Consider the following 21,955-nt stretch of genomic DNA (forward strand, 5'->3'; position numbering starts at 1 on the left):
ATATAATATAATATAAATGATATCGATCGGGTCCAGGTAACCTTCGGTCTGGATGCTAAGGACTCTCGCTCGGTCCTTGGCCGAGATTATCGGTCTAGGTGTATAAACTTATCGATAATGGGTTAGCCCTAAGTTAAGTTTCTCGGTCGAGGTGTATAAATCTCTCGGTCATAGGCTAGCTCTGGGATAAGTCCCTCGGTTCCGAGTTCGGGATCTCTCGTTCCCGGGTTAGGGATTCTCAGTCCCGAGTTTGGGATTCTCGATCCCAATGTCAGACCTCTCGGTCCTAGTCGTTTAAACATGACGACAAAAACAATACAAAAACACAAGTATTCACGTAATCACTAACACCAAAAACACAACGAGATTAACCATTTCAGAGCAATAATGGAAACATAAAAAAAAGTGTTAATTCAACGACGAGCTCAAAATTTCTCAAAAAGATCGATGAGTTTATCGACCACTCCCATCAATTTTCCAAAAGAGATATCCAATATCGTCATAATAATAGCGTTGTTGAGTAAACGCATTTATCGACCGCAATCAATGAACGTCTTACGTTTTTTTCGAGTCAAATAGTTCAGCATAAAATAATCGGGATATTAACACATAAATTCAATCCAACCGAACTCACGACTTAAGCATCACTCACTCGATGTCATGTTTAAAAGTAGGTTCTGATCAATGTCATTTTTTGCAATGAATATACAAAATGATATATTATTAAATTTTATGATTTTTTCCACATAACCATTAAATAATATTCATTTAATAGCATTAAAATGAATTTATTTGGAAAACGGTTGAAATTCTATAATGTATAGTCCTCATTACTCCGGACTATAGAATAAATTAAGGTGGAAGCGGGAAGACGTTACCCGCCGCCGGCCATTGTTAGAGGTAATTTTACAGTATTGTATATATATGTCTTCATTGTTTGACGAACATACTGAGTCATCTTACTGTTAGTTCTTAATTTACATATGTAAGACCTTGTCGAACAAGAGATTCTGAAGTATGTTTCTGAAGGACTTGTGCACAGAACTAGGGCTTCATTTCAAGTTTTTAGCTCCTTAATTTGTTCTTTATCTTGACAACATTTTGAACTAGGACTTCTTACAGACTTACACTTTGGAAACTGGTTCTGTCCGTATATGAAAACATCAAGGTTCACACTTATCAAAACATTTTGTCTCTGCTTCAAAGCTTGAGGAAATTGTTGAAAATGTGTTAGTTTTGTATGAGATTGTTAATGTTATAACAGTTTGTCTGTTCATCACTGTATTATTCACTTCAATGCTTCCTTTTTGCTTGCACTTATTTTGGTACAATGCATAGACTATTTTCAATTGTCTTCAATTATTCATGTTTTTAGAGTATTCCAAATGTTTGTAGGTTTTGAGAGCATATGGAGTTAGATCAGGAAGCAGTTACTTTTCCTGATATATATGAACTACAAAAGAAATTGGAAGAAAGTATTAATAAGTCCCGAGAATGGGAAGAGAGGGCTAGGAAAGCTGAAGAGAGGTGCATAAAATTGGAATTGTACAGTCGGGTGGAGAACGAGACCAGGTTTGAAACCCCGGAGCGCAATGATAGAGCGTTGGTTGGAACAGCTAGGGTTGAAGATGATGATGTACCAGTAAAGGCAAGAGAAAATGATCTTGAAGAACAAACTACTGATCTAGTGAAAAATAAAACTGGATTTACTGTAGAAGGACAGTGTGGTCTGCAAGATACCGATGAGAAGAATGAAGAGGATATAGTTACTCAGTTGATGATTGAAAACAGTGTTTTGGACTATGAGAAAAAGAAGGCTGAAAGTGAGGTTGAACTGTTGAAGATCAAGCACCGAGAACTGGAATGTCGATTTGAGATGCTCCTGAGAGGTGAGAAAGATACATTTGCTGGAAGCACAAGTAAACACCAGAAGACTATGGAAACACATGAAAATGTTCAGGATGTTAATGAACTTGAAAATCTGCAAGTAGAAGGTACAAGTGGAATAGCTCTTTTGATTATATATGTCATAACTTTATTGTTTGAATTTATTCAATTATTTTTATTAGCCAAGGTTCTCAGTGCCTCTGAATTACTTGCACATATTTTCTATTGAAAGTGGTATTTCATAGCTTGATCATTTTTGTTTTCATGTGTGTGTTTTGTAAATCTAGCAGGAACGCCTTCCATTCGAACACCAAACAAGCATTCTAGGAATGTCAAAGAAAGAAATAGGAGCATGCTTTCTGGAACTCAGCTGAGCCATGGAGGCAAGGTGAAAAAACAGTTGAAGTATGATGGAGATTATTTGGCTCCATTGACTCCTTCTGTTGTGAAGTCTTCTCTCTATAGCTGCATTGATATCAGTGACAATGAGGATCAACCTCATGGAGTTGATGTCCCTGATGAAAGTGATGAAGATTCAAGTGGAAAAAATGAAATGTCACTTATTATTAAACGAACCCCAAGAAAGAGAAAGGCATTGAATGTGGTCTATAGTGATGGTGAAGATGACGATAATTCAGAGAAACTAACTGATGATGTGGAAGATTCTTCTGAAGATGAACTTAGAAAACAAACACAGAAAAGAAGAAGACGGCTGGTTTCATTGAGTAATCAACAACACCGGAAATATGATCCTGAAATTTCTATTAACGAGTCTTCTGAAGATCAAGAAGAGGAAAGCACAACTAGGTCCGATGATGACAACAAATATGCTTCTTCCATTCCAAGTTGTTCGACCGAGTCAAGAGAAGTATCAGACAATGATGATGATGATGTTGAAGAGTATAAGAGTAATTACGATTGGCAATTTGAGGGTGAAATGCTTGCTGTATTCGGTAAGGATGTTAAGATGTGCATGAGGGCAGTTTGTGCACTCTATAGGCAGCAGACCTTAGATGAGAAAACAAGCAAGGGAACAATATATCATAATGGACGAGGTTTTAGCAAGTTCGATGCATCAAGGTAAGAACTGAATATCTATAACGAATAACATATTTCTGATAATCTATAAATCCCAGATGAATTATTATCATGCAGGGGTACCAATTTGGCAGAGTTTCTTACAGGGGGTGATCCAGAAGGTGATCTGACCAAAAAGGTGGAGGAGCTAAAAGAGTTCAATACAGAGGCACCTGATTTGTGCGTAACTCTGGCATTCCGCTACTCTAATCAATTATTCAGAATCTACAAGAATAAAGAAGATCCCTTTTTCCTCCCCTCCTGAATCCCTATACAAATCTTCTTCGAAGATTGAGGTACTATCTCTATACACAATAATATACAGTTGTTACTTCATGTCTTGCAAACAAACAAAAAAAGGGAGAATTAGACAATTAGTGGGGTTTAGACAGCACTATATGGAGATGTTATATTGAGAAAAACTAGCTGGCATGGAATTAGACAGCTCTATCTATGTATGGCATATAAATTAGATTTTTTTATTTATTTTTGTTTAATCATGGAGCTCCTCTCCTCCCACATGGATGATTGCACATTGGTATGAAGAGAAATGAATAATTCATACAGCTAATACAAAAAAAAAAAGATCCAAGGAGAATAGACATGTTGGCAGCAGCTAATAAAGAAAACTACAAAGGTGCAGTGACATTGTCTCTCAGAATGGTTTTTAAAATGATAGATCCAAATTTGCTAAAAGTAATGTGTTGTTTGAAATCTGCAAACAATAGACCTTAATATTGATGAAATGAAACTGCAGGTCCTTGAGGCCTGAAGAAATTGAAGATGCTAGAGAGAAGTCGAAATGTGAAATTAGAATTTGAATTTTGAACAGAAGAGAACAAAAGAAGGATGAAATTGAGAAGGTGCAGAACATGTGGGAAGGACCCTACTACATTACAACAACATGGTACAAACTTTACATAATTTTATATATGATTTATTGTGTGGGGGCTCCTTCATTTGTCCTATATCACCCACCACTATCTTCTCAACAGGGCAGGCACTGTTTCTGAGCCATCTATAATTGCTGTCTATTAACTCAAAGCCTTTGCTCCAAAAGTATCAATCTGATCTCTCTTTCTCTCTCTGTCTTTCTGTCTGTCTGCAACTCTGGTGGAGGGAGGGAGGAGAAGGTTGAGAAAATGGAGATCACGAGCAGGGTTTGGTTGGTTATGGTAGCAGCAGTGAGTCTCATATTCTCAATGGTTTCTTCTCAGTCGGCAATGGCTCAATCACCTGCACCTGCCCCTCTTCCCGCCAGTGATGGTATGATTAGTTCTTGAATCATTAATTAATTAATTAGCAGATAGATAGAGCTTAGAAGATCTCTCTGTTTTAGATAATGATGATCTCGATTTGATTGTTTGAAAGGGACGGCAATTGATCAAGGAGTAGCATGTGTGCTGATGCTATTGGCATTGGTGCTAACCTACATCATTCATTAATTCCCACCAAGGAAGGGGAAGGAAGAATCTCTAGATAGACTATCTAGGGAGGAGGTTTATGATATTTTTAATGTTAGATCAACAAATATTTTATTATTTTCTTCATGAATTATGTATAAAAAAAAATATTATCCTTGCTTTTTATTAATTATTTTGCACTTCTTACTCATGGTAAATCGTGTAGTAATTTAGAATTCATTTTAATCTTCAGCTTTTCACGATGAAAATCAGTAAATGTTTTTTTTAACAAATTGGTCCCGCTCTATATTTAAAAAAAATTGCTACCAAACAATCTTAATCTCCTTGATTGGGTATGACCCACAAAATCCCGACAACCTTACAACATTAATTAATTTATAAACCTACAAAATAAGATTTTAATGTTTATTTAATAATTTAGTTACTCTAGATTTTGGTTAGTCTGTAATTGATTTGATTGTATTTAGTATCATAGATAATTGTGATATATAGTTTTGATTGAAATTGTTTCTTAAAAGAATTATCACAATATTGTACAAAATTATGCCAGAAAACACTAAATGCAGGTATATATTTGTATTCAAAACAATTTAGTTTCAACCTCATTTTGTTGCTAAAAAGTCGATGTACATGTTCAACCCAGTGGAATATGGAAACAGAAGACATAAAGCCTAAGAAATAACATGTCAAAATAACAAATGGCATAACAAGGAAAAAACATATATATGAAAGGTTAGTTGGAATTGAATATTCAAACCCTTAACCCCGAACAAGCCCTCCATGTTCATAGAATGGCTAAAAGCCAAGAATATTTAAAACTGTTTATTCAGACATGACAAAAACTGTAAACTGAGTTATAGCTACCGAGAGGCCATACAACAAATAACCCAGCAAAAAAACAAAACTCTTTGTACTAGTCAGAAACAACCTAAGGAGCAACAACTCCCATCTTCTATGTCTCAGTACATATAAAGACGTGTTTTTCTCAAACCGAAGAGCATCTACATGCTAGCAAAATTGCTCTCCACTTTTTGTCTGCCGCATTACATATATCAACTATACCACCTTTCTTTAAAATATTAAAATAATAAAAATAATAATAACATATACTTCCCCTGTCAAGTCAGCTATATATACTAACTTTCCTCCAGAAGAAGAAGGTTGAAGTGTTGTCTTGTGTCAGTTATTGTCTTCTATTTTCGTCATCAAGATGAAGAAGAAGAATTTGCATAGGGATTGTGTAGACAGTATTTCACTACTTCATAAAATGAAACCACAATCCCAACAGAAGGTCCTGCACGAGCAACACGAGGCCCTGCCCCTGTAAACAGACCCTTCAACCCTCCATCCCTGCACACAACACAATATCACATTTCATTCTATACCCAATTTTAATTCAAATGATCACTTTCTACTACTTGGTCCCCAATCATAAATTTAAATGGAATAGCAGATAAAAACACAATCTCTTGACCCTAGAATCAGCAACTGAACGGCCTTGTTTGATGTCGGTTATTTCAGATTAATTCCAAATAACTCAATCTAACAACATTCTACTATCAATCACATCATCAACCAAAATAACCTGATTTACAATAACCTGCATCAAACAAGATTATTTGGAAATAACCACTAGGTTATTCAATTAACCCTAGATCAAACAAGGTCGTTTACATGTACAGAAACACCTAGAACTGAGTGTATGGCGGTCACCAGACTTTCCTCCAATAAATTAATCAACAAAAAAGTGTTGAATGTTGCATTAGGGTAACCCTAGGTTAGCATCTCCAGTTCATTGATAAACAACAATACACATAAGAGAGAAAAAGTGCATACCTCCAAACCTCCGCTAGTGTTCGCCATGTAGTCATCCTTAATGCCCTTGCAGGATCTTTCTGGAAAGTAATAAACAGAATAACATTAACATGGCCCAGAAGGAAGATGCAAGTTAAATACAGTCAATGCATATAAATTTCTAGCCTTCCACACATGAAGAGAAAAAAAGTGAAATTTTATTCCAAGGGTAATAATTACAAACCTCTATTTGCCGTCTCGTTTTAGCAACATCCAACGGGCATGTAGCAGCAGCAGCGAGGCTTCCCGCAACAAAACCAGCAGAGAAGTTTGCCCCAAGGACTGTAGCAACATTGGCATCATTTCCAACTATACCTTGAAGTCTTCTCCGAACCTGTTTTAGTTAATAAGCCATGTGGTCAAATTTCAGGCATAATATTCCTATCATTCAACACCCATCACGTCAAGTAAGAATAATGCAAAAGACAATTTCTTACTGGCTCAAGGGTTGACCAACAAATTGCAGAGAAAGGAACATCTCGAGCAAGCTGGGCACCAAGTCCGGTCCATAGTACTCTATAACTATGTGCTATAAATACAACAAATAACCCTAATCAATTGGATAAATAGAAAAAGAGAGAGCCCATCTTTTATCCAAAAACAAAAGGAAAGACTACCCTAATGCAAAGTCAATAAAAAAAGTTATTGCAAGTTTTTTCAGACAGAACATCAGATGATAACAATAACTTATGTCTTGTATTTGGAAATTAGTATTTTGTCACTATCTCATTGGAAATCGTCATTGTTATAACTTGTTTCCGTGTAAGACTTCTTTGTTGAAAGATCAGATTTTTTTTAATCATGATCATATTCAGTTGGTATACAAATCCTTTTCTACACCATTATCCAAATTATAGTGTACTTTTATGCTTTATTTGGTATAGAGATTAATCTTGGATTATGATGAGATTATTTTGTAGATGATTGTAATTTTTGACATTCATAACAAATGTTGATTTTTTCGGATCATGGTCAACTTGATTTTTTTTGTATCAAAACAGACAAATAAAGGCATTCATGACAAGCGCAAAGGCCAAGACAAAACAATAAATATTCTTACTGTTTTGAAGACCACTTGTGTTTTTGGCATTAGAGACCGCTTCAAACAAGGTCTTCAAGACTCCTGGGGGCTTCTTACCAGTGTGAATTTCCTTGAAGGCCTACCATGAATAAGACCGTGAAAATGAAATACCAAACAAGCTGAAGGAAGCATAAATCTAACGAGAGAACATGATAAATGCAATACATGAACATCTTAAGAAAAGGGAGTCAATAACATCTGAAATGATTTAAAAGCGTTGATACATGTGAAACAGTCAATCAAAATGAATGGGGCAACTTTCCAATTCATTTTAGTTTGGAAACACTTGCTGTTTATGTTTATGAATATAGATCCGTTTTCCACATAGTAAACAAAATAGTTTTTGTGTATTGAAAGTTTGAAACATTTCCAGAGACGTGTTTGTCAGATGAACCATAAAAAGATTATAAATTTGCTCTTTAGTAATTTTTTTTTATTGAGGCAGCTAAAGAGAGCAAGGTTGATCCTGGTAGAAAGAAATACATTCCTATTTAACAAAAACATAGCAAAATGTTCTTTCTAGGAGCGTAACTCCTTACTAAATGCTTCAATGCATAGCCCTACTAGGCTACTAACTAAAGGCTTCATTTCATAACCCTACTAACTAATGGCTTCATTGCATTACCCTACTAACTAAAGGCTTCATTGCACAAAATGAAAACCATTAGTGAGAAGCAAAGAACTCAAACCTGCATGCGAGTTCTAGCAAGCTCAATGGGATAACAAGTAGTGCAAGCTAATGAGCGTGACAGAGCACCAGCAACTAGAGGGGCATATGGTGTCAAAAATGGGAAATTGTGTGCAGTGAATTCCTCCAACTTGTCGCGGAAAATGTCATAAAATGGAAGATAGATTCCCACCTGTATAAGACACAATAAATTAGTAATATAACGCAATAATATTATGTAAATAACATGTATAAGACTGTTGAGGCAGAAGTAACACAATACTTACAGTAGGTACAGCAAGTGCCAGACCAGCATTGGTTCCTCTCCATAGTCTTGTAACACCTTCCTGCAGAAGTAACCAACATTCAACTATCTAACAAAAGCTAAATCCATTCTGGGCCAGCCAAAAAACATGCCAAAATATTCTTCTCCAGCTTTTTAATACTTTTTAATTTATACTTTTTGGCAAGAAATAAGACAAACATAAGAACTGACATTGAAATAGGCCTCCCACCTGACGTATAATCTTATAGAAAACATCTAGAGCTCCTTTGTAATGGAAACAATCAGGGGGGCAAATTGAAACGGTGCCTTGAATGCCAGCCCTTGTGCACGACGGAGAACACCTTAGATCTGCAAACATCTGAAAAAGTAATCTCAAAATCAATTACTTATACGGTTATACCGAAAAGATGTTAATAATTCTAAGTTAAAGTTTGGAAGCACAATAGTTGTAATTCATAACAGAGAAATGCTGAGAAACATTAAAAGGCATGCATACCATGTTTGGACCGAAGAATGCCATTCGGCTGATAACATTACTAAGAGGATGTGAATATGGAACTCCGGCAGCTTGTACTTGCAATCTTGTCTGCATACAGAACAAATAACAAGTAAACTCAACTAATCAAATACAGAAAATGTGCAGTTTATTACAGCAGCAGAAAAGGGCTTCAAATTAACAAGAAGATATGAAGACAAAGAAATACAAATGCAGGGTACCAAACCTTGACAACATCAAGCGGGTTGACTAGGACGGCGGAGAGGACAGCAGCACCAGCGGCGGAGAAGGCTCTCTCCCCAAAACCCAAACTAACATCAGGGGACGGGGTTTTTGGCTGGTCAGGCCGCGCGCAGGAGGTGTCAGCTCCTTCCCTAACCAATGAATCGGACATCAGATAAGCATTGCCGTCGTTTCTCGCCGCGGGAGATTGTTCAGCAATCATCCATGAATCACAGATGCGCCTCCTCGATTGGTCACCACCCATTGATGGCATTCTTCTATCCTTTATAAACCTGGAGAGAAAACTAGAACCAGGGGCATAAATAATAAACAAAATAAATCAGCTGGTAAATCATAATAAATAGAGATTCTCTCCGGGTTTAGAGCAATCAATCAATCAATCAATCAAATATCCGCAATTGTGAAGCGTAGAGAAGATTCTAACCTTTAGGTTTAGAAATTGTAAAAGTCTGATCGTGGGAGTTGAAAGGGGATTAAATGGGTGCGTTTTGATTAGCAAAGGGAAGCGTTCTCCTCCGGGTTCCTTGGGGCGCAGGAAAGGAGAATACAAAATATGGATACGCAGGCAAGAAGAAGAAGAAGAAGAAGAAGAAGGGTGGACTATAGCCCTTCCAAATCCAGAATGGAAAAGAAATCTCTGGAAAGAATTAGGGCACCGTTTGGCCACTCCTTCACACACCACAACCGCGGGAAGTCGTAAATACCTAATTTCCATTTTTTATGTTATATATATATATATTATTAATAAAAAAATTATTAATAAAAAAATTGTTTTTTAGGTGAATGTTTTCAAGGTTACTATTAATCCTCGTTAATTAAACATATAATTCATATTTTAATTTAGTGGGCGGAACTTATCGTTTGATTGGCATGATCTCAAAGAGGTGAGATGTCGGGTATGATATACTTACATGTTTAGGTTATCATTCGATAATTTTCGGATAGCTATCTGATTAAATGAAAATTGTCGAATTTTTAATTATCTCAGTTATGTGTTTCGTTCTAAAATTATTATTAACGTTTTCTAATATTCGTTTTGAAAATCGGTAGAGTTAATTATTTTTATTGAGAATTTATAAACTAGATAACATGTTGGGTAACTTGTTTGTATTTTTTATTATTTTCATGTTTTTAATTTTATTTTATTTTCATGTTATTTTTATATTTTTAATATAAATGTATCATTTAAAATATAAATAAATTATGAATTTTGTTCATTGAAACTAACCAAATCATTATATGAATTTTATTAAATATATTTAAGTTTGCATATAGAATTTAAAATTATAATTTCATAAAGTTTGAACTTATATTAATTTGGATTTCTTCTTTAAAAATAAGTTATAATATTTGTTACCGTGAAAAAAGGGGGTCTATATTCAATTTTTCCACGCCCCAAAAAATTGAATTCCACGACATAGAAATAAATATATTATATTACATATATCATAGTGTAGAATACAAAATTCAGAGTTTTAAAACCACAAAAGGAGAGATGACGACGACCCTTGACTAAATATTTTCCATTAATTTATTTTCTTTTTGTCTGGACAAGGTTTTCAAAGGGTAGGAAAATATGATTAGGGCTTCCTCGATTTGTTTAATTCTCAACAAAAATAAAACAAAAAAATTGATTTATTTCTGAAGTATGTATAATTTTACTGATTTTCTCTTTCAATTTTTTATAATTTTTCTCTAATTATATTTTTACTGTTTATCGTTATATTTTAATAGTCAATTGTTATTTAGGGCTTAATTTTAACATTTTATTATATTGTGATCCAATTTTAACATTTGTAAGTATTTGATTTTTTTTCTTAATAACGACCCTCTATTTTTATCAGGTAAATATTTTATAAATTTTAAGAATAAACATGAATTTATATTATTATTGTTTTTTTAACAGTTTAGAGAATAACTCTAATTAGCTAGAGGTATATTTGAATAATTAAAATTGGAATTAATATTGATATTAGAATTCTAATTTTAATTTAATATTGGATTACCATTCAAATTTGATGTTTGAAAAATTATATAATTGTAATTTAATCTTAATTTTTATGTTTATAGAATATAATAAAAATAATTTTAATATATATTATCTATTTTATTAAAATATTGGTTTCACACAACCAAATGTGATATTTGAAGTGTTAATAAATTTTTTTAAGTTTTAATTTTCATTAAAGTAAATATTGGTTCTTCATAGATTAATAATAAATATTGATTCGACATTTTAATTCCTAAATTCAACAATATTGGTTCAACATTTTAATTTTTTTAAATTAAAAAATATATATACCAGTTCAAAACCTACTAAATAAAAAAAAAAACATTGTCTTCAATATTTTAACATCCTAAATTAAAAAAAAAATTATCAATTGAAAATTTTAATCGTATTTTAAATGATAAAATAAAAAGTTATTTTATTTGAAAAAACTTAAAAATAAAATAAAATTATAATTACATTTCCAAATTAAAAAGAGTGGAATTGATAATTAGAAAAATTACATTAAATTGAGTTCCATTAAAATTTTAATTTTTAATATTAAAAAGTCTACAAAACTTTAAAAAAATTAAATATTATAGTTTGAGGTTAAATAATGTCTTAATTATCAAGTTGTAAATACTATATTAATTTGTTTTTAATTAGTTTTAAACCGATAATTTATTAACGAGAGACTAAAATTTATGAATTCAATTTTCACTTAAAATTTTTTAAATAAATAAAAAATGATTTACAAATTCGTGCTAATTTTTCTATTCAATAATATATATAAAAGACCTTAACACATTTTCATTGAACATTTTTTACTATTTACTCTGAACTTAATCTTAGAAGAGTTATCATCAAAAAGTTTTTACACCGTGCTTTTTCTTTCTCTCTTTCTTTCTATTAGATGTATATAATATTTGTAACTTTATTTTGTCTTTAATTTTCAATAAAATGAATTTAAGAAGAAGAAGTTTGTATAGTCATTAAAAACACTCTCAAATTTCGGATGATTCCATGGAATATTCTAACTTCTTTATCATTCCCTTATTATGAACTCAATTGAAACAAGGATACATAACAACTAGCTCTTAAGAAACTCCATTTTTTTTTAAGTTCATTTTGTTTTTGTTATTTTTATTTATCATATCAATATTATTTCAACCATCAAATCTCTTAAATAATTAACTAAAATATCATAATGCTTTAATTTTATTTTTATTAAATTTTAAATAAAAACAGATGGTTTAATATTTTTTTTTAAATAATCTCTCAAGTAATTTATTTTTATCATCAAATAAGTTTTATTTTTTTTCTAACAAAATTCAAGATTAAACAATCTCAAATTAGACAGGGAGTGATGATACACATGCAACTATATATGAAATTATTACACGAGTTCAACATGAAAAGATTCTTTATTTGTTTCAAACAATGTCTAGTTAGTGACTTTATGTTACATTTATTTGGACTAAAATGTAATTTTATTTTACTTTACAAAATACAAGAAGTTAAAATAGGATAGAAAAAAGACAATGAATGAATTTAAAAATAAACAACAGCTATAATTCAATGGGTATATTCTTCACTTGCATTTGAATAGAATATTATTGATCTTCACAAAGTTATGATAAGAATATCCATAATTAATTTATTGTTTCATCCCAAACTCCAAACTAAACATATAGTTTAAAACGCCAAAAATGATTCAATGTAATGTTTCTATATAAAAACATATCATCCAACAAACCACACTCAATTCTAAAACAACAACAAACAAAAACAAAATGGGTTCCGATAATCTTGCGGTTCTCAATGCCCTGGACACAGCCCGCACCCAATGGTACCACGTAACCGCCATTGTGATCGCGGGTATGGGTTTCTTCACCGATGCCTACGATCTGTTCTGCATTACAACAATCTCCAAGCTCCTTGGCCGACTTTATTATTATGACCCATCCACTGGAAAACCCGGAAAACTCCCTGTTCCTGTTAATAACACTGTTATTGGAGTGGCCTTGGTGGGTACCCTTTGCGGCCAGCTTGCGTTTGGATGGGCCGGGGATAAGCTTGGAAGGAAGAAAGTATATGGAGTGACCCTGGTTTTGATGGTTATTTGTGCAATCGGGTCTGGTTTGTCTTTCGGGTCGACGGCGTCCTCTGTTATTACTACACTCTGTTTCTTTAGGTTCTGGTTAGGGTTCGGTATCGGTGGGGATTACCCGTTATCGGCCACCATTATGTCTGAATATGCCAACAAGAAGACCCGGGGAGCATTCATCGCGGCGGTTTTCGCTATGCAAGGAATGGGGATCATATTTGCTGGAATGGTTTCCATGATAGTGTCAAAACTTTTTCTGATGAATCATACGGGTCCTAAATTTGTCGACGAACATGTTTTCTCGACCGAACCGGAGGCAGATTTTATGTGGAGGATTGTGTTGATGTTGGGTTCTTTGCCGGCGATTTTGACGTTTTATTGGCGGATGAAGATGCCGGAAACTGGTCGGTACACTGCGTTGATAGAGGGAAACGCTAAGCAAGCGGCTGTTGATATGGGACGAGTTTTGGATATTGAAATCCAAGCGGAAACTGATAAGATATCTGATTTTAAGGCGGCTAATAGTTATGGACTTGTAAGTAATGAATTCTTCAAAAGACATGGATACCATTTGATCGGTACAATGACAACTTGGTTCTTGTTAGATATTGCATTCTATAGTCAAAATTTAGCACAAAAAGACATTTTCCCGGCGATGGGTCTAACCGATAAACCGGAACATGTTAGTGCACTCACCGAGGTATTCCAAACGTCTAAAGCCATGTTCGTGGTTGCCCTTCTTGGAACGTTCCCCGGGTACTGGTTCACTGTCGCTTTCATAGAAAAAATGGGACGTTTCAACATACAATTGATGGGTTTTTTCATGATGTCGGTTTTCATGTTTATTATGGGGGTAAAGTATGAATATTTAAAGGAAAACAAATTGGCATTTGCGACCCTATACGGGTTGACATTTTTCTTTGCCAATTTCGGGCCGAACAGCACAACTTTTGTGCTTCCGGCTGAACTATTCCCGACACGGCTGAGGTCGACTTGTCACGCCATAAGCGCGGCTTCGGGGAAGGCGGGGGCGATGGTTGGGGCGTTTGGAGTTCAGAGTTATACTTTGAGTGGAGATGTGAAGAAGATAAAGAGGGCGATGATGTTCTTGGCGTTTACAAACTTGTTGGGATTTGCGTGCACTTTTATGGTCACTGAGACTAAAGGAAGGTCGCTGGAGGAGATATCTGGAGAGGACGGCGGCGTCGGCGGCGGTGGAGGACATAATGAAACGCAAATGTCGCGACAATCTGAGGACTGATGATAATATTAATATTGCGAGTCCGTCCATGCAATTTTAATTATGTATTATTAGGTCGTTTTCATAATTGTATTAATAAAACCTGTATAGCAAAGACAATCATGTCACTTTGCTGCGGGGGGAAATATGTTTTTGTGTTATAATCATGTTTAAAAAATCATATGTTATTATATATCTTAGTTTATACAAATAAAAAAAAATGTTATTAAGTTTGTTAACCAATATAATTAATATATTTTTTAAAATATGAATTTAACATATTATATATATTAAAGATAACAATAGGTACTTAGTATACCTGGTATTATGAACACCCCATAATCTAGTTCGGGGCGAGAATAGATAATGGAAAAGATACCCAATCAAGTTTGGGTCAACTATGGAGAGATTGCAAAACTCAATCGCGAAACCGTAATTACATTCATCATAATAACTACATAATTTATTTCACACAAACTTCTTTTTTAATACCTAACAAAGTTATTTTTTCTTATCACTTTTAATCATGAACTAGCAAAATATTATTTTTACTGTCTATCATCATCTTCCATTCTTAATTATTATTTTTTTACATTTACTCTATATGTTTTTCTTTAACTATGATAAGAACAAAATTTATGTTTTTAACGCTTATAAATACTTTTAGTTCTTTTAAAAAAAAAATCGACATTACTAATTTTAAAGTTATTTATTATTTAGTTATTTTTCGATCTATTTTTGTAACTTTTTTTTAATAAAATTTATAAATTCACACTTTAATTGGGTAATGAAGTACCATTCCCGACAGATAGGGAATGAAAATCAAAATAGAGATATTCTTCTAGTTCAAGAAAATGAAAATGGGATAAGATACTCCTTCTCGTCCCAATAATAGGATATTCGTCCAGAGGTGGAAAAAATGTCAAATGGGATGATGTGTGTATGCCTAAGGAGGAAGGAGGAATCGGTTTAAGGAACTGTGTTGAATGGAATAAGATTATGACACTAAGGCACTTTTGGGCTATTGAAAGAAGTCGGGATTCCTTATGGGTTCGACAGATACATTCCAAATTTATGAAAAAGGAAAAGAGTGTTTGAACGTGTAAAATACTAAAATCAAAGCGGATATGGCTTGATCGTTCAAGAAAATCCTGAAGCTAAAAGAGAGCGCTAAGAAGCTATTTGTTATTCGAATTGAAGATGGTAGAGGAACACTCTTTTGGCATGACCCATGGTTTGAAGAGATTCCAGACATTAAGGAGGGTGAGTAGAACTCAATCTTGGGGCGCATCCTAAAAGGTATGAGAATTCTTGACTATTTGCATACTTTACAGTTTAATGAGCATATGGATACTCGTGTGTGGAAAGTTAATCAATGTGGTAAATTTGTTATTGGATTAGTTTGGGATATAGTGCGAAATACGGGTGATTATGTTCATTGGTTTCATATTGTTTGGTCTCCCAAGATTATACCTAGGCACCAATTCAGGTTGCTATTTAGAGGATGGTTTAATACTCATGATAGAATTGTGAAGTATATGGAAATTCCAGATTCTAAATGTTTGCTTTGCAATGATATGGATGAAACCATTGATCACTTTTTTGGTTGTTGCACAATTAGCTTGGAATTTTGAAGAATTTTGCTAAATTCATGACATTGACTAGCTTTCCAAGTGAATGGGGATGTTAAGGAAGTGGTTATGCTTAAGGCAAAAAGTGATAAGATTCTATTCTAATGTGTTCAAGTGTGGATTTGGTTCTATTGTATATCACATTTGAAAAGAAATGAATGCTAGAGTGTTTTCAAGTGTGAATAAAAGTATTGATGTAGTTTGGGAAAGACATTGTGTTATCACATTGTGTTTGATAACGACTCTCTTATGCGAACTTGAAGGTGTATTCCTACAAGTGAGCCAGCTTGGAGTATATACCAAAGTGGGAAGATCCCTTATAATGTAGTTACTCAAGTGAAAAATTCAAATGCGAGATAAAATTTTAAAATGTGTTTGTAATAATTTGTTAGCTTGTAATTTGGATGTACGTTACTTTGGTTGTCTTTATAAATTATTTATAGGTTTTGTCTAGCATTATACAAACAATTCAGGTCGATTTATTCCATTTAAAATTTTTTTTAATGAGATGACTATAGATTGTTTATCAAAAATAAAAAAAAATATTACATATATTTTTTTAGGCACACAATTTAAGGGAATCTTGAAGTTTCCTAAAATAAATGTTATATATAGGTAACTTACGAAATGGGACAAGTGAAAGCTAAAAGAAAATGGAGGCCGGTTAAAAAGATGGCATTTTTCTTTAATTAAAGAGCGAACCCTAGAATTCACCATATTTTCCGCTTTTTCCCTCCACAAATCTGGCCTATTTCTCTTCTGTACGTAAATAGGCGATGGAGATCGAAGCGGCAATGGAGAAGATCTGGGACCTACACGACAAGCTCAGCGATGCAATTCACTCAATTTCTAGAACTCACTATCTCAATTCCATCGGCTCCTCCGTTGCTAAATCCCTAGATGCTTTTCCTCCTCCTCCTCCAACCTTCTTCGCCAACAGGACGAAGCCCTCGCCCAACGAGGAAGACAATCACCACCGCTATGGATTCGTCTACGTCAAGGATTTCCCGCCGTCCGATGACAACAATTCCTCCATTCAGGAAGCGAAGAGTTTGAATGCCATCCGAACCGCTCTCGAGAATCTCGAGGACCAGCTCGAGTTCTTCCATGTAAGACGACGATCTATTATATTTGAAAATATTTTAGTTTTGAAACATCTGCGTGTTGTGCAATTTGCAGTGTGTACAAACGCAGCAGAGAGCTGATAGAGATGCAGGGATTGCTCGTCTGGAGGAAAGCAGGATTATCCTTGCGATGAGATTGTCTGAACACAAAGGTAACAAATACAAAGTGATTGAAGAAGCCCAAGAATTTATAGGGAATGTTATAAAGGATGAGTCTTGGTTTGATAACTCAAGAAAAACTCATAATAAAGGAATGAGATCTGCGGATCTTGTAAAAAACGCAATCTATGGTGCCCATAAATCTCTCAAGGATCAATTGGCTGGTGGTGGGTTGTTTGGCAATGCTGCTTTGATTGCAATTAGCGCGGTTGCAATATTGCTACAGCTGCGTAAAGGTTCTGGTGGGAATGGTGAGAATTCTACTACTACTACTGTATTAGACCTCAAGAGAGCAGTAATGTCTACACAATCTAATAAGTTGGATGTGATGTTGTCTAGAGGTTGAGTTATAGATGATATGATATGATATGATAGGAATTCATTCTTTCCCTAGCTAGCTGCTTGCTAGTTTTTGTCATTTTCATTTTCAATCAAAGTGGAAGTGAATGCCATTGTGTGATTAAACCATCTGTGTTTCTTTGTGGAAAACACCCATCATGATCATATGAAAGAAACTTAGAATGATTAATTTGAAATTCAAAACAGGACCAAAAACTGAGTCAAGCTCAATTTTGTTGTTTCTAGCACTGTTCTTGTCTTGTGGTTTTGCCTAAACCCTTTTGATTTTCCTTTGGACGTTCAAGAATGGAGTGATGGTTGCAAGTGTTAGAATAAAGTGGTCCAAGCCTCCAAACCAAGAGTTGCCCCTTGGCATATCATGTCTGCACATACAAATTGTATGCGAATGTGAAAAGAAAGTATGATTTATATAATATAAAGACAAATATTGAAGGGATCGAAGAGATTATGGTGACCGGAATTTCTTTCTAGATTCTGATGAGATCATAATAATAGTAGAATGTTTGTTTATGTTATATTGTGTTCGTATCTAAATTATTTATAGTTGTTGAATGAAATGAATAGTCATATAAACATGTTAATACGAACCCTTTTGCGCCCAAAATGAGGTATCATATTCGTTTATTTCACTCATTGAAGTTATAATGTGGTCTCTTTATATTTGAGGTATATAAATTTTATGTACATCACAATGTCACATTAATTAGTGTTTCTAATCAAGTACTCTCAATGTTTGTGGTTTGGGAGATTGTCTTAGAATTGTGTAACACCATAATTGATATACAAGGCAAAATATATTCTTTGGATTAGATACAAGTTACCTCTCTTCAATGTGAGTGAATTTGGATCATAATATTTATATAAAATAAAATAAAAATCTAAATATATATAAAAAAAAATTATAATTTATAAAATATCTATATTGTTATAATCTATAAATTAATTTGAAAGAGATTGATACAAAGTAAATACAATGCTTTTCTTTTTTGCTCTGTTAAAAAAACATAAAACATTAGAGATTTTCAATGACATTGATACAAACTATTTTAAATTTGGAGACTTTTTAAAGGGAAATTGGATGAAATGACCCTACAAATAAGGCTATTTGCATCCGTGGTAATGTTTAATAATTTTTGATCTGATGACCACTTATTTTTTTTTTTACGATTTTACCCTTTTCGCGTAACGCGAAGGGAGTTCGCGTTTCGCGAAGTGAAACAGTCTTGATATATATACTCAAATTTTTTCATTTCTCTCATTTTCTTTCTCTCTCCTCCTTTCTTTCCTCCGGATTTTGTCGCCGGCGGCGTAAACTCCGGCGACGTCGACTATTATGAATGAAATCTACAAGATAAGAAACCTAATCCCCGAATCTATGTTTGTATAACAGATTTATGTTCTTATTTGTATTTCTTAATGAAACCCTAACCCTAAATATGTTCTTTTTGGTGATATTTGTTCATATTGAATCATATTTGTTCATATTGGGTTATATTTGTTCATATATGTTCATATTTGTTCTTTTGGCTGTGATGATATTTGCAGATGATATCGTTTCTGCTAGTTACTTAACGAAGCGTTAAGTACTTAGCGAAGCGTTATGTACTTAGCGAAGCGTTAAGTACTTAACGCTTCGTTAAGTACTTAACGCTTCGTTAAGTACTTAACGCTTCGTTAAGTACTTAACGCTTCGTTAAGTACTTAACGCTTCGGCACGCGCGCGTAGGAAGACGAAGAGGCGCGCGTATATGCACGCGCCCTACCATATATTTTAAAAAATAAAACATTTGGACATTCATTTCTTTCCCTCTTCTATCCTCTCGATTCCTCTCTCTCTACAACCGTCTCACTGAAGAACACATTGACAAGGCCGATCTTCCCGTCCCCCTCGTGTCCTCCCTCTCTATCATTTATTCCCCATAAATCTCAGGTTAGTTTTATTTTGGTTGTTGCATGTCTTTTTTTGGTTATGGGTTTTCATATTTGCATGTTTAGTTTTAGGGTTTTGGCTGTTTCAGTTTATTTGGTTAGGTTTAGCGTTTAATGTTTGTTTCTGGTTATTGAATATTGCATTATATTTGCATGTTTGTTTCTGGTTGTTGGTTATTGTTTCTGGTTTAGGGATTCGCGAAGTACTTAACGCTTCGCTAAGTACTTAACGCTTCGTTAAGTACTTAACGAAGCGTTAAGTACTTAACGCTTCGTTAAGTACTTAACGCTTCGTTAAGTACTTAACGTTTGATGTGGTCTATGTATATGATCTTACATTTTTGTTGTTGTTCCTTTTGTAGATGGCAGAAACCACCGTTCCTGATTTCCCTGGACGGATTTCTTGGAAAAGCGCCCTCTGCCTTAAGAAGATTGTAACGAAGTTTGAGGAAATGGATCTTGTGGAGAAGGTGTACAATACCCAATTCCGATATATAGTCTCTGCCCCAGTGTTGCAGTTCTCAGGAACTATTGTACATCACATGTTGCTTAGGAGGGTAACCTCAACCTCCAAGGAGATTACTTTCAATATCAATGGGCAAGAACTTGTGTTTGGTATGAAAGAGTACGCCTTGGTGACGGGCCTAAACTTCGGAAGGTTTCCTGAGGTGAACGAAGAAGAATGCCGAGGTTGTCCACCTCTGTTGGTAAAATATTTTAAAGGGAAGTCGAGTGTAGTAATGCAAGACTTGGAGACTGCTTTTTTGAGATGTAGAGATAAGGAAGATGCCTGGAAGATGGGGCTGGTATGCTTGATTTGCCTGTACCTATTTTCATTTGACCCAAGGAGGGTGGTATTTGCCAAAATCCTCCACATGGTCGAAGACGAGGAAAGTTTCCTCCGATTTCCTTGGGGGAAAGTGACCTTTAGAGCCACCCTCAAGGGTTTGAACAAGAACATGAGACATCTCAGTCACACATATTATAAGAAGAAGAAGAAGAGTACTACTGATCCTTATGCTCCTTTTGCTTATAACATTTATGGGTTTGCACTGGCATTTCAAGTGTGGACATATGAGGTCATCAAAGGTTTTGTTCCTAAATTTGCTAGAAAGAATGAGCTTAATGATCCTCTACGCCCAAGGTTGTTAGTCTATCATTCCAACAGGAAGAACACCTTGATCGAGATAAAGACTGTCCTGGAGACAACGGATCTGACTGAGATGGAACAGTCCTCCATGGAGAAGAGGTTATACAGTGGTGAGGACTTTGAACAAATAGATGAGTCAACTGATGAATTTTTTGAGGGATTTACAGAAGGGAAGTTAGTGAAGGAGGATTATGATGATGAAGAGGAGGGAAGTGAACCTGAGGATGAACATGAAGAACCTACTTCCAAACCAAACACCCGGAAGAGAAAGGCTGCGCTTAATCTCAAAGAAGCCGTAAACCTGAAGAGGAAGCTTGCTTATGAATCTAGTCCTGCCCACATTCCTAGCCCTCCATCCGCTACTAGTCCTGGATTACCTCCAACATCTTCTGTTGGATGTAAATGTGAAGAGCTGAAAGAGGAGGTAAAAGCGCTGAAGGAGGAACTCATCAAAGAGGTGAAGGAGGAGCTCAAAGAGATGAAAACAGCTTACGAAGAAACTCAAACAAATCACAAGGCTTATATGAAAAAGTTGGTTGTTAGTATGTGCGAACAGTTATTAGCCAAATCCAACCAAAGGATGGCCACGTTAATTGTCAAATTAGATAGTATGGAGGAGGAGAGGAAGAAGAAGAAGAAGAAGAGCAAATTGGAAAAGAAGGGCAAGACTAAGGTAAGATGAAGATACTTATCGCTTCGTTATGTACTTAACGCTTCGTTAAGTACTTAACGCTTCGTTAAGTACTTATCGCTTCGTTAAGTACTTATCGCTTCGTTAAGTACTTAACGCTTCGTTAAGTACTTAACGCTTCGTTAAGTACTTAACGCTTCGTTAAGTACTTAACGCTTCGTTAAGTACTTAACGCTTCGTTAAGTAATTATCTTTTGTTGTTCTTAACTAACCACACTGTTGTTTTATTTTTGCAGGAAGGGAATGTGGAGGAGATGAAGACGAATGAGATGGAGATGAAGGATGGGAAGGTGGAGGAGGAGAGTGAGAAGGTGGAGGATATAACTGAAGTAAGTTTTACTTAGCGAAGTCATATGTTTCGGGAAGTAAACGCTGACCACACTGTTATTCTATTTTTGCAGGATGGGAAGGTGGAGGAGATGATAACGAATGAGATGGAGATGACGGATCGGAAGGTGGAGGATAAAACTGAGAGTGTTAATGTGAAGGTGGATGGTGGGGAGATTGAGAACGATGTGAAGGTGGACGATGTGAAGGTGGATGGTGTGAAGGTGGAGGATAA

At 34.7% G+C, this 21,955-nt stretch overlaps 4 protein-coding genes across 6 annotated transcripts; 3 read left to right on the forward strand and 1 right to left on the reverse strand.

The window, feature by feature from the left end:
- Nucleotides 1-2,184: 2,184 nt before the first annotated feature.
- LOC124927111 lies at nt 2,185-4,111 on the forward strand. Of its 3 annotated transcripts, XR_007098388.1 has the most exons (4): nt 2,185-2,967; nt 3,043-3,260; nt 3,722-3,871; nt 3,960-4,111. XR_007098388.1 is itself a non-coding variant. In XM_047467459.1 (2 exons), exons 1-2 carry the CDS (start codon nt 2,240-2,242, stop codon nt 3,227-3,229), a joined length of 915 nt encoding a protein of 304 aa, XP_047323415.1. In that variant the 5' UTR covers nt 2,185-2,239; the 3' UTR covers nt 3,230-3,358. The 3 variants fall into 3 exon arrangements, 2 of the variants coding, with proteins under 2 accessions (XP_047323415.1, XP_047323416.1); XM_047467459.1 differs by lacking the exons at nt 3,722-3,871; nt 3,960-4,111 and having other exon boundaries at nt 3,043-3,358; XM_047467460.1 differs by lacking the exons at nt 3,722-3,871; nt 3,960-4,111 and having other exon boundaries at nt 3,024-3,073.
- A 961-nt stretch (nt 4,112-5,072) lies between these two features.
- LOC124927874 (mitochondrial carrier protein MTM1) lies at nt 5,073-9,645 on the reverse strand. The gene is made up of 11 exons (XM_047468365.1): nt 9,440-9,645; nt 8,999-9,287; nt 8,773-8,862; nt 8,506-8,634; nt 8,278-8,337; nt 8,013-8,183; nt 7,303-7,402; nt 6,680-6,771; nt 6,427-6,576; nt 6,225-6,283; nt 5,073-5,738 (listed from the first exon to the last, which is right to left on the reverse strand). The coding sequence occupies exons 2-11, from the start codon at nt 9,266-9,268 to the stop codon at nt 5,594-5,596; spliced, it is 1,266 nt and encodes a 421-aa protein (XP_047324321.1). The 5' UTR covers nt 9,269-9,287; nt 9,440-9,645; the 3' UTR covers nt 5,073-5,593.
- A 3,150-nt stretch (nt 9,646-12,795) lies between these two features.
- On the forward strand, nt 12,796-14,370 carry LOC124925162 (low affinity inorganic phosphate transporter 4-like). Its single transcript, XM_047465132.1, has one exon. The coding sequence runs from the start codon at nt 12,796-12,798 to the stop codon at nt 14,368-14,370; it is 1,575 nt and encodes a 524-aa protein (XP_047321088.1).
- A 2,327-nt stretch (nt 14,371-16,697) lies between these two features.
- On the forward strand, nt 16,698-17,656 carry LOC124925949 (plastid division protein PDV1-like). Its single transcript, XM_047466094.1, has 2 exons — nt 16,698-17,089; nt 17,160-17,656. The coding sequence occupies exons 1-2, from the start codon at nt 16,757-16,759 to the stop codon at nt 17,607-17,609; spliced, it is 783 nt and encodes a 260-aa protein (XP_047322050.1). The 5' UTR covers nt 16,698-16,756; the 3' UTR covers nt 17,610-17,656.
- Nucleotides 17,657-21,955: the final 4,299 nt, after the last annotated feature.

Source organism: Impatiens glandulifera, chromosome 2 (genome assembly GCF_907164915.1).
Source record: "Impatiens glandulifera chromosome 2, dImpGla2.1, whole genome shotgun sequence".
Classification (NCBI taxonomy): Eukaryota; Viridiplantae; Streptophyta; class Magnoliopsida; order Ericales; family Balsaminaceae; genus Impatiens; species Impatiens glandulifera.

Bases quoted from the DNA above. Each gene is read 5' to 3' on its own strand.
- LOC124927111 (XM_047467459.1), top strand. From the start codon at position 2,240: ATGCTTTCTGGAACTCAGCTGAGCCATGGAGGCAAGGTGAAAAAACAG. The intron at 2,968-3,042 runs GTAAGAACTGAA...ATTATCATGCAG, and splicing joins AGCAAGTTCGATGCATCAAG to GGGTACCAATTTGGCAGAGT.
- LOC124927874 (XM_047468365.1), bottom strand. From the start codon at position 9,268: ATGCCATCAATGGGTGGTGACCAATCGAGGAGGCGCATCTGTGATTCA. The intron at 8,635-8,772 runs GTATGCATGCCT...TTACTTTTTCAG, and splicing joins CATTCTTCGGTCCAAACATG to ATGTTTGCAGATCTAAGGTG. The intron at 5,739-6,224 runs GTATGCACTTTT...TGTTGTGTGCAG, and splicing joins ACACTAGCGGAGGTTTGGAG to GGATGGAGGGTTGAAGGGTC.
- LOC124925162 (XM_047465132.1), top strand. From the start codon at position 12,796: ATGGGTTCCGATAATCTTGCGGTTCTCAATGCCCTGGACACAGCCCGC.
- LOC124925949 (XM_047466094.1), top strand. From the start codon at position 16,757: ATGGAGATCGAAGCGGCAATGGAGAAGATCTGGGACCTACACGACAAG. The intron at 17,090-17,159 runs GTAAGACGACGA...TGCAATTTGCAG, and splicing joins ACCAGCTCGAGTTCTTCCAT to TGTGTACAAACGCAGCAGAG.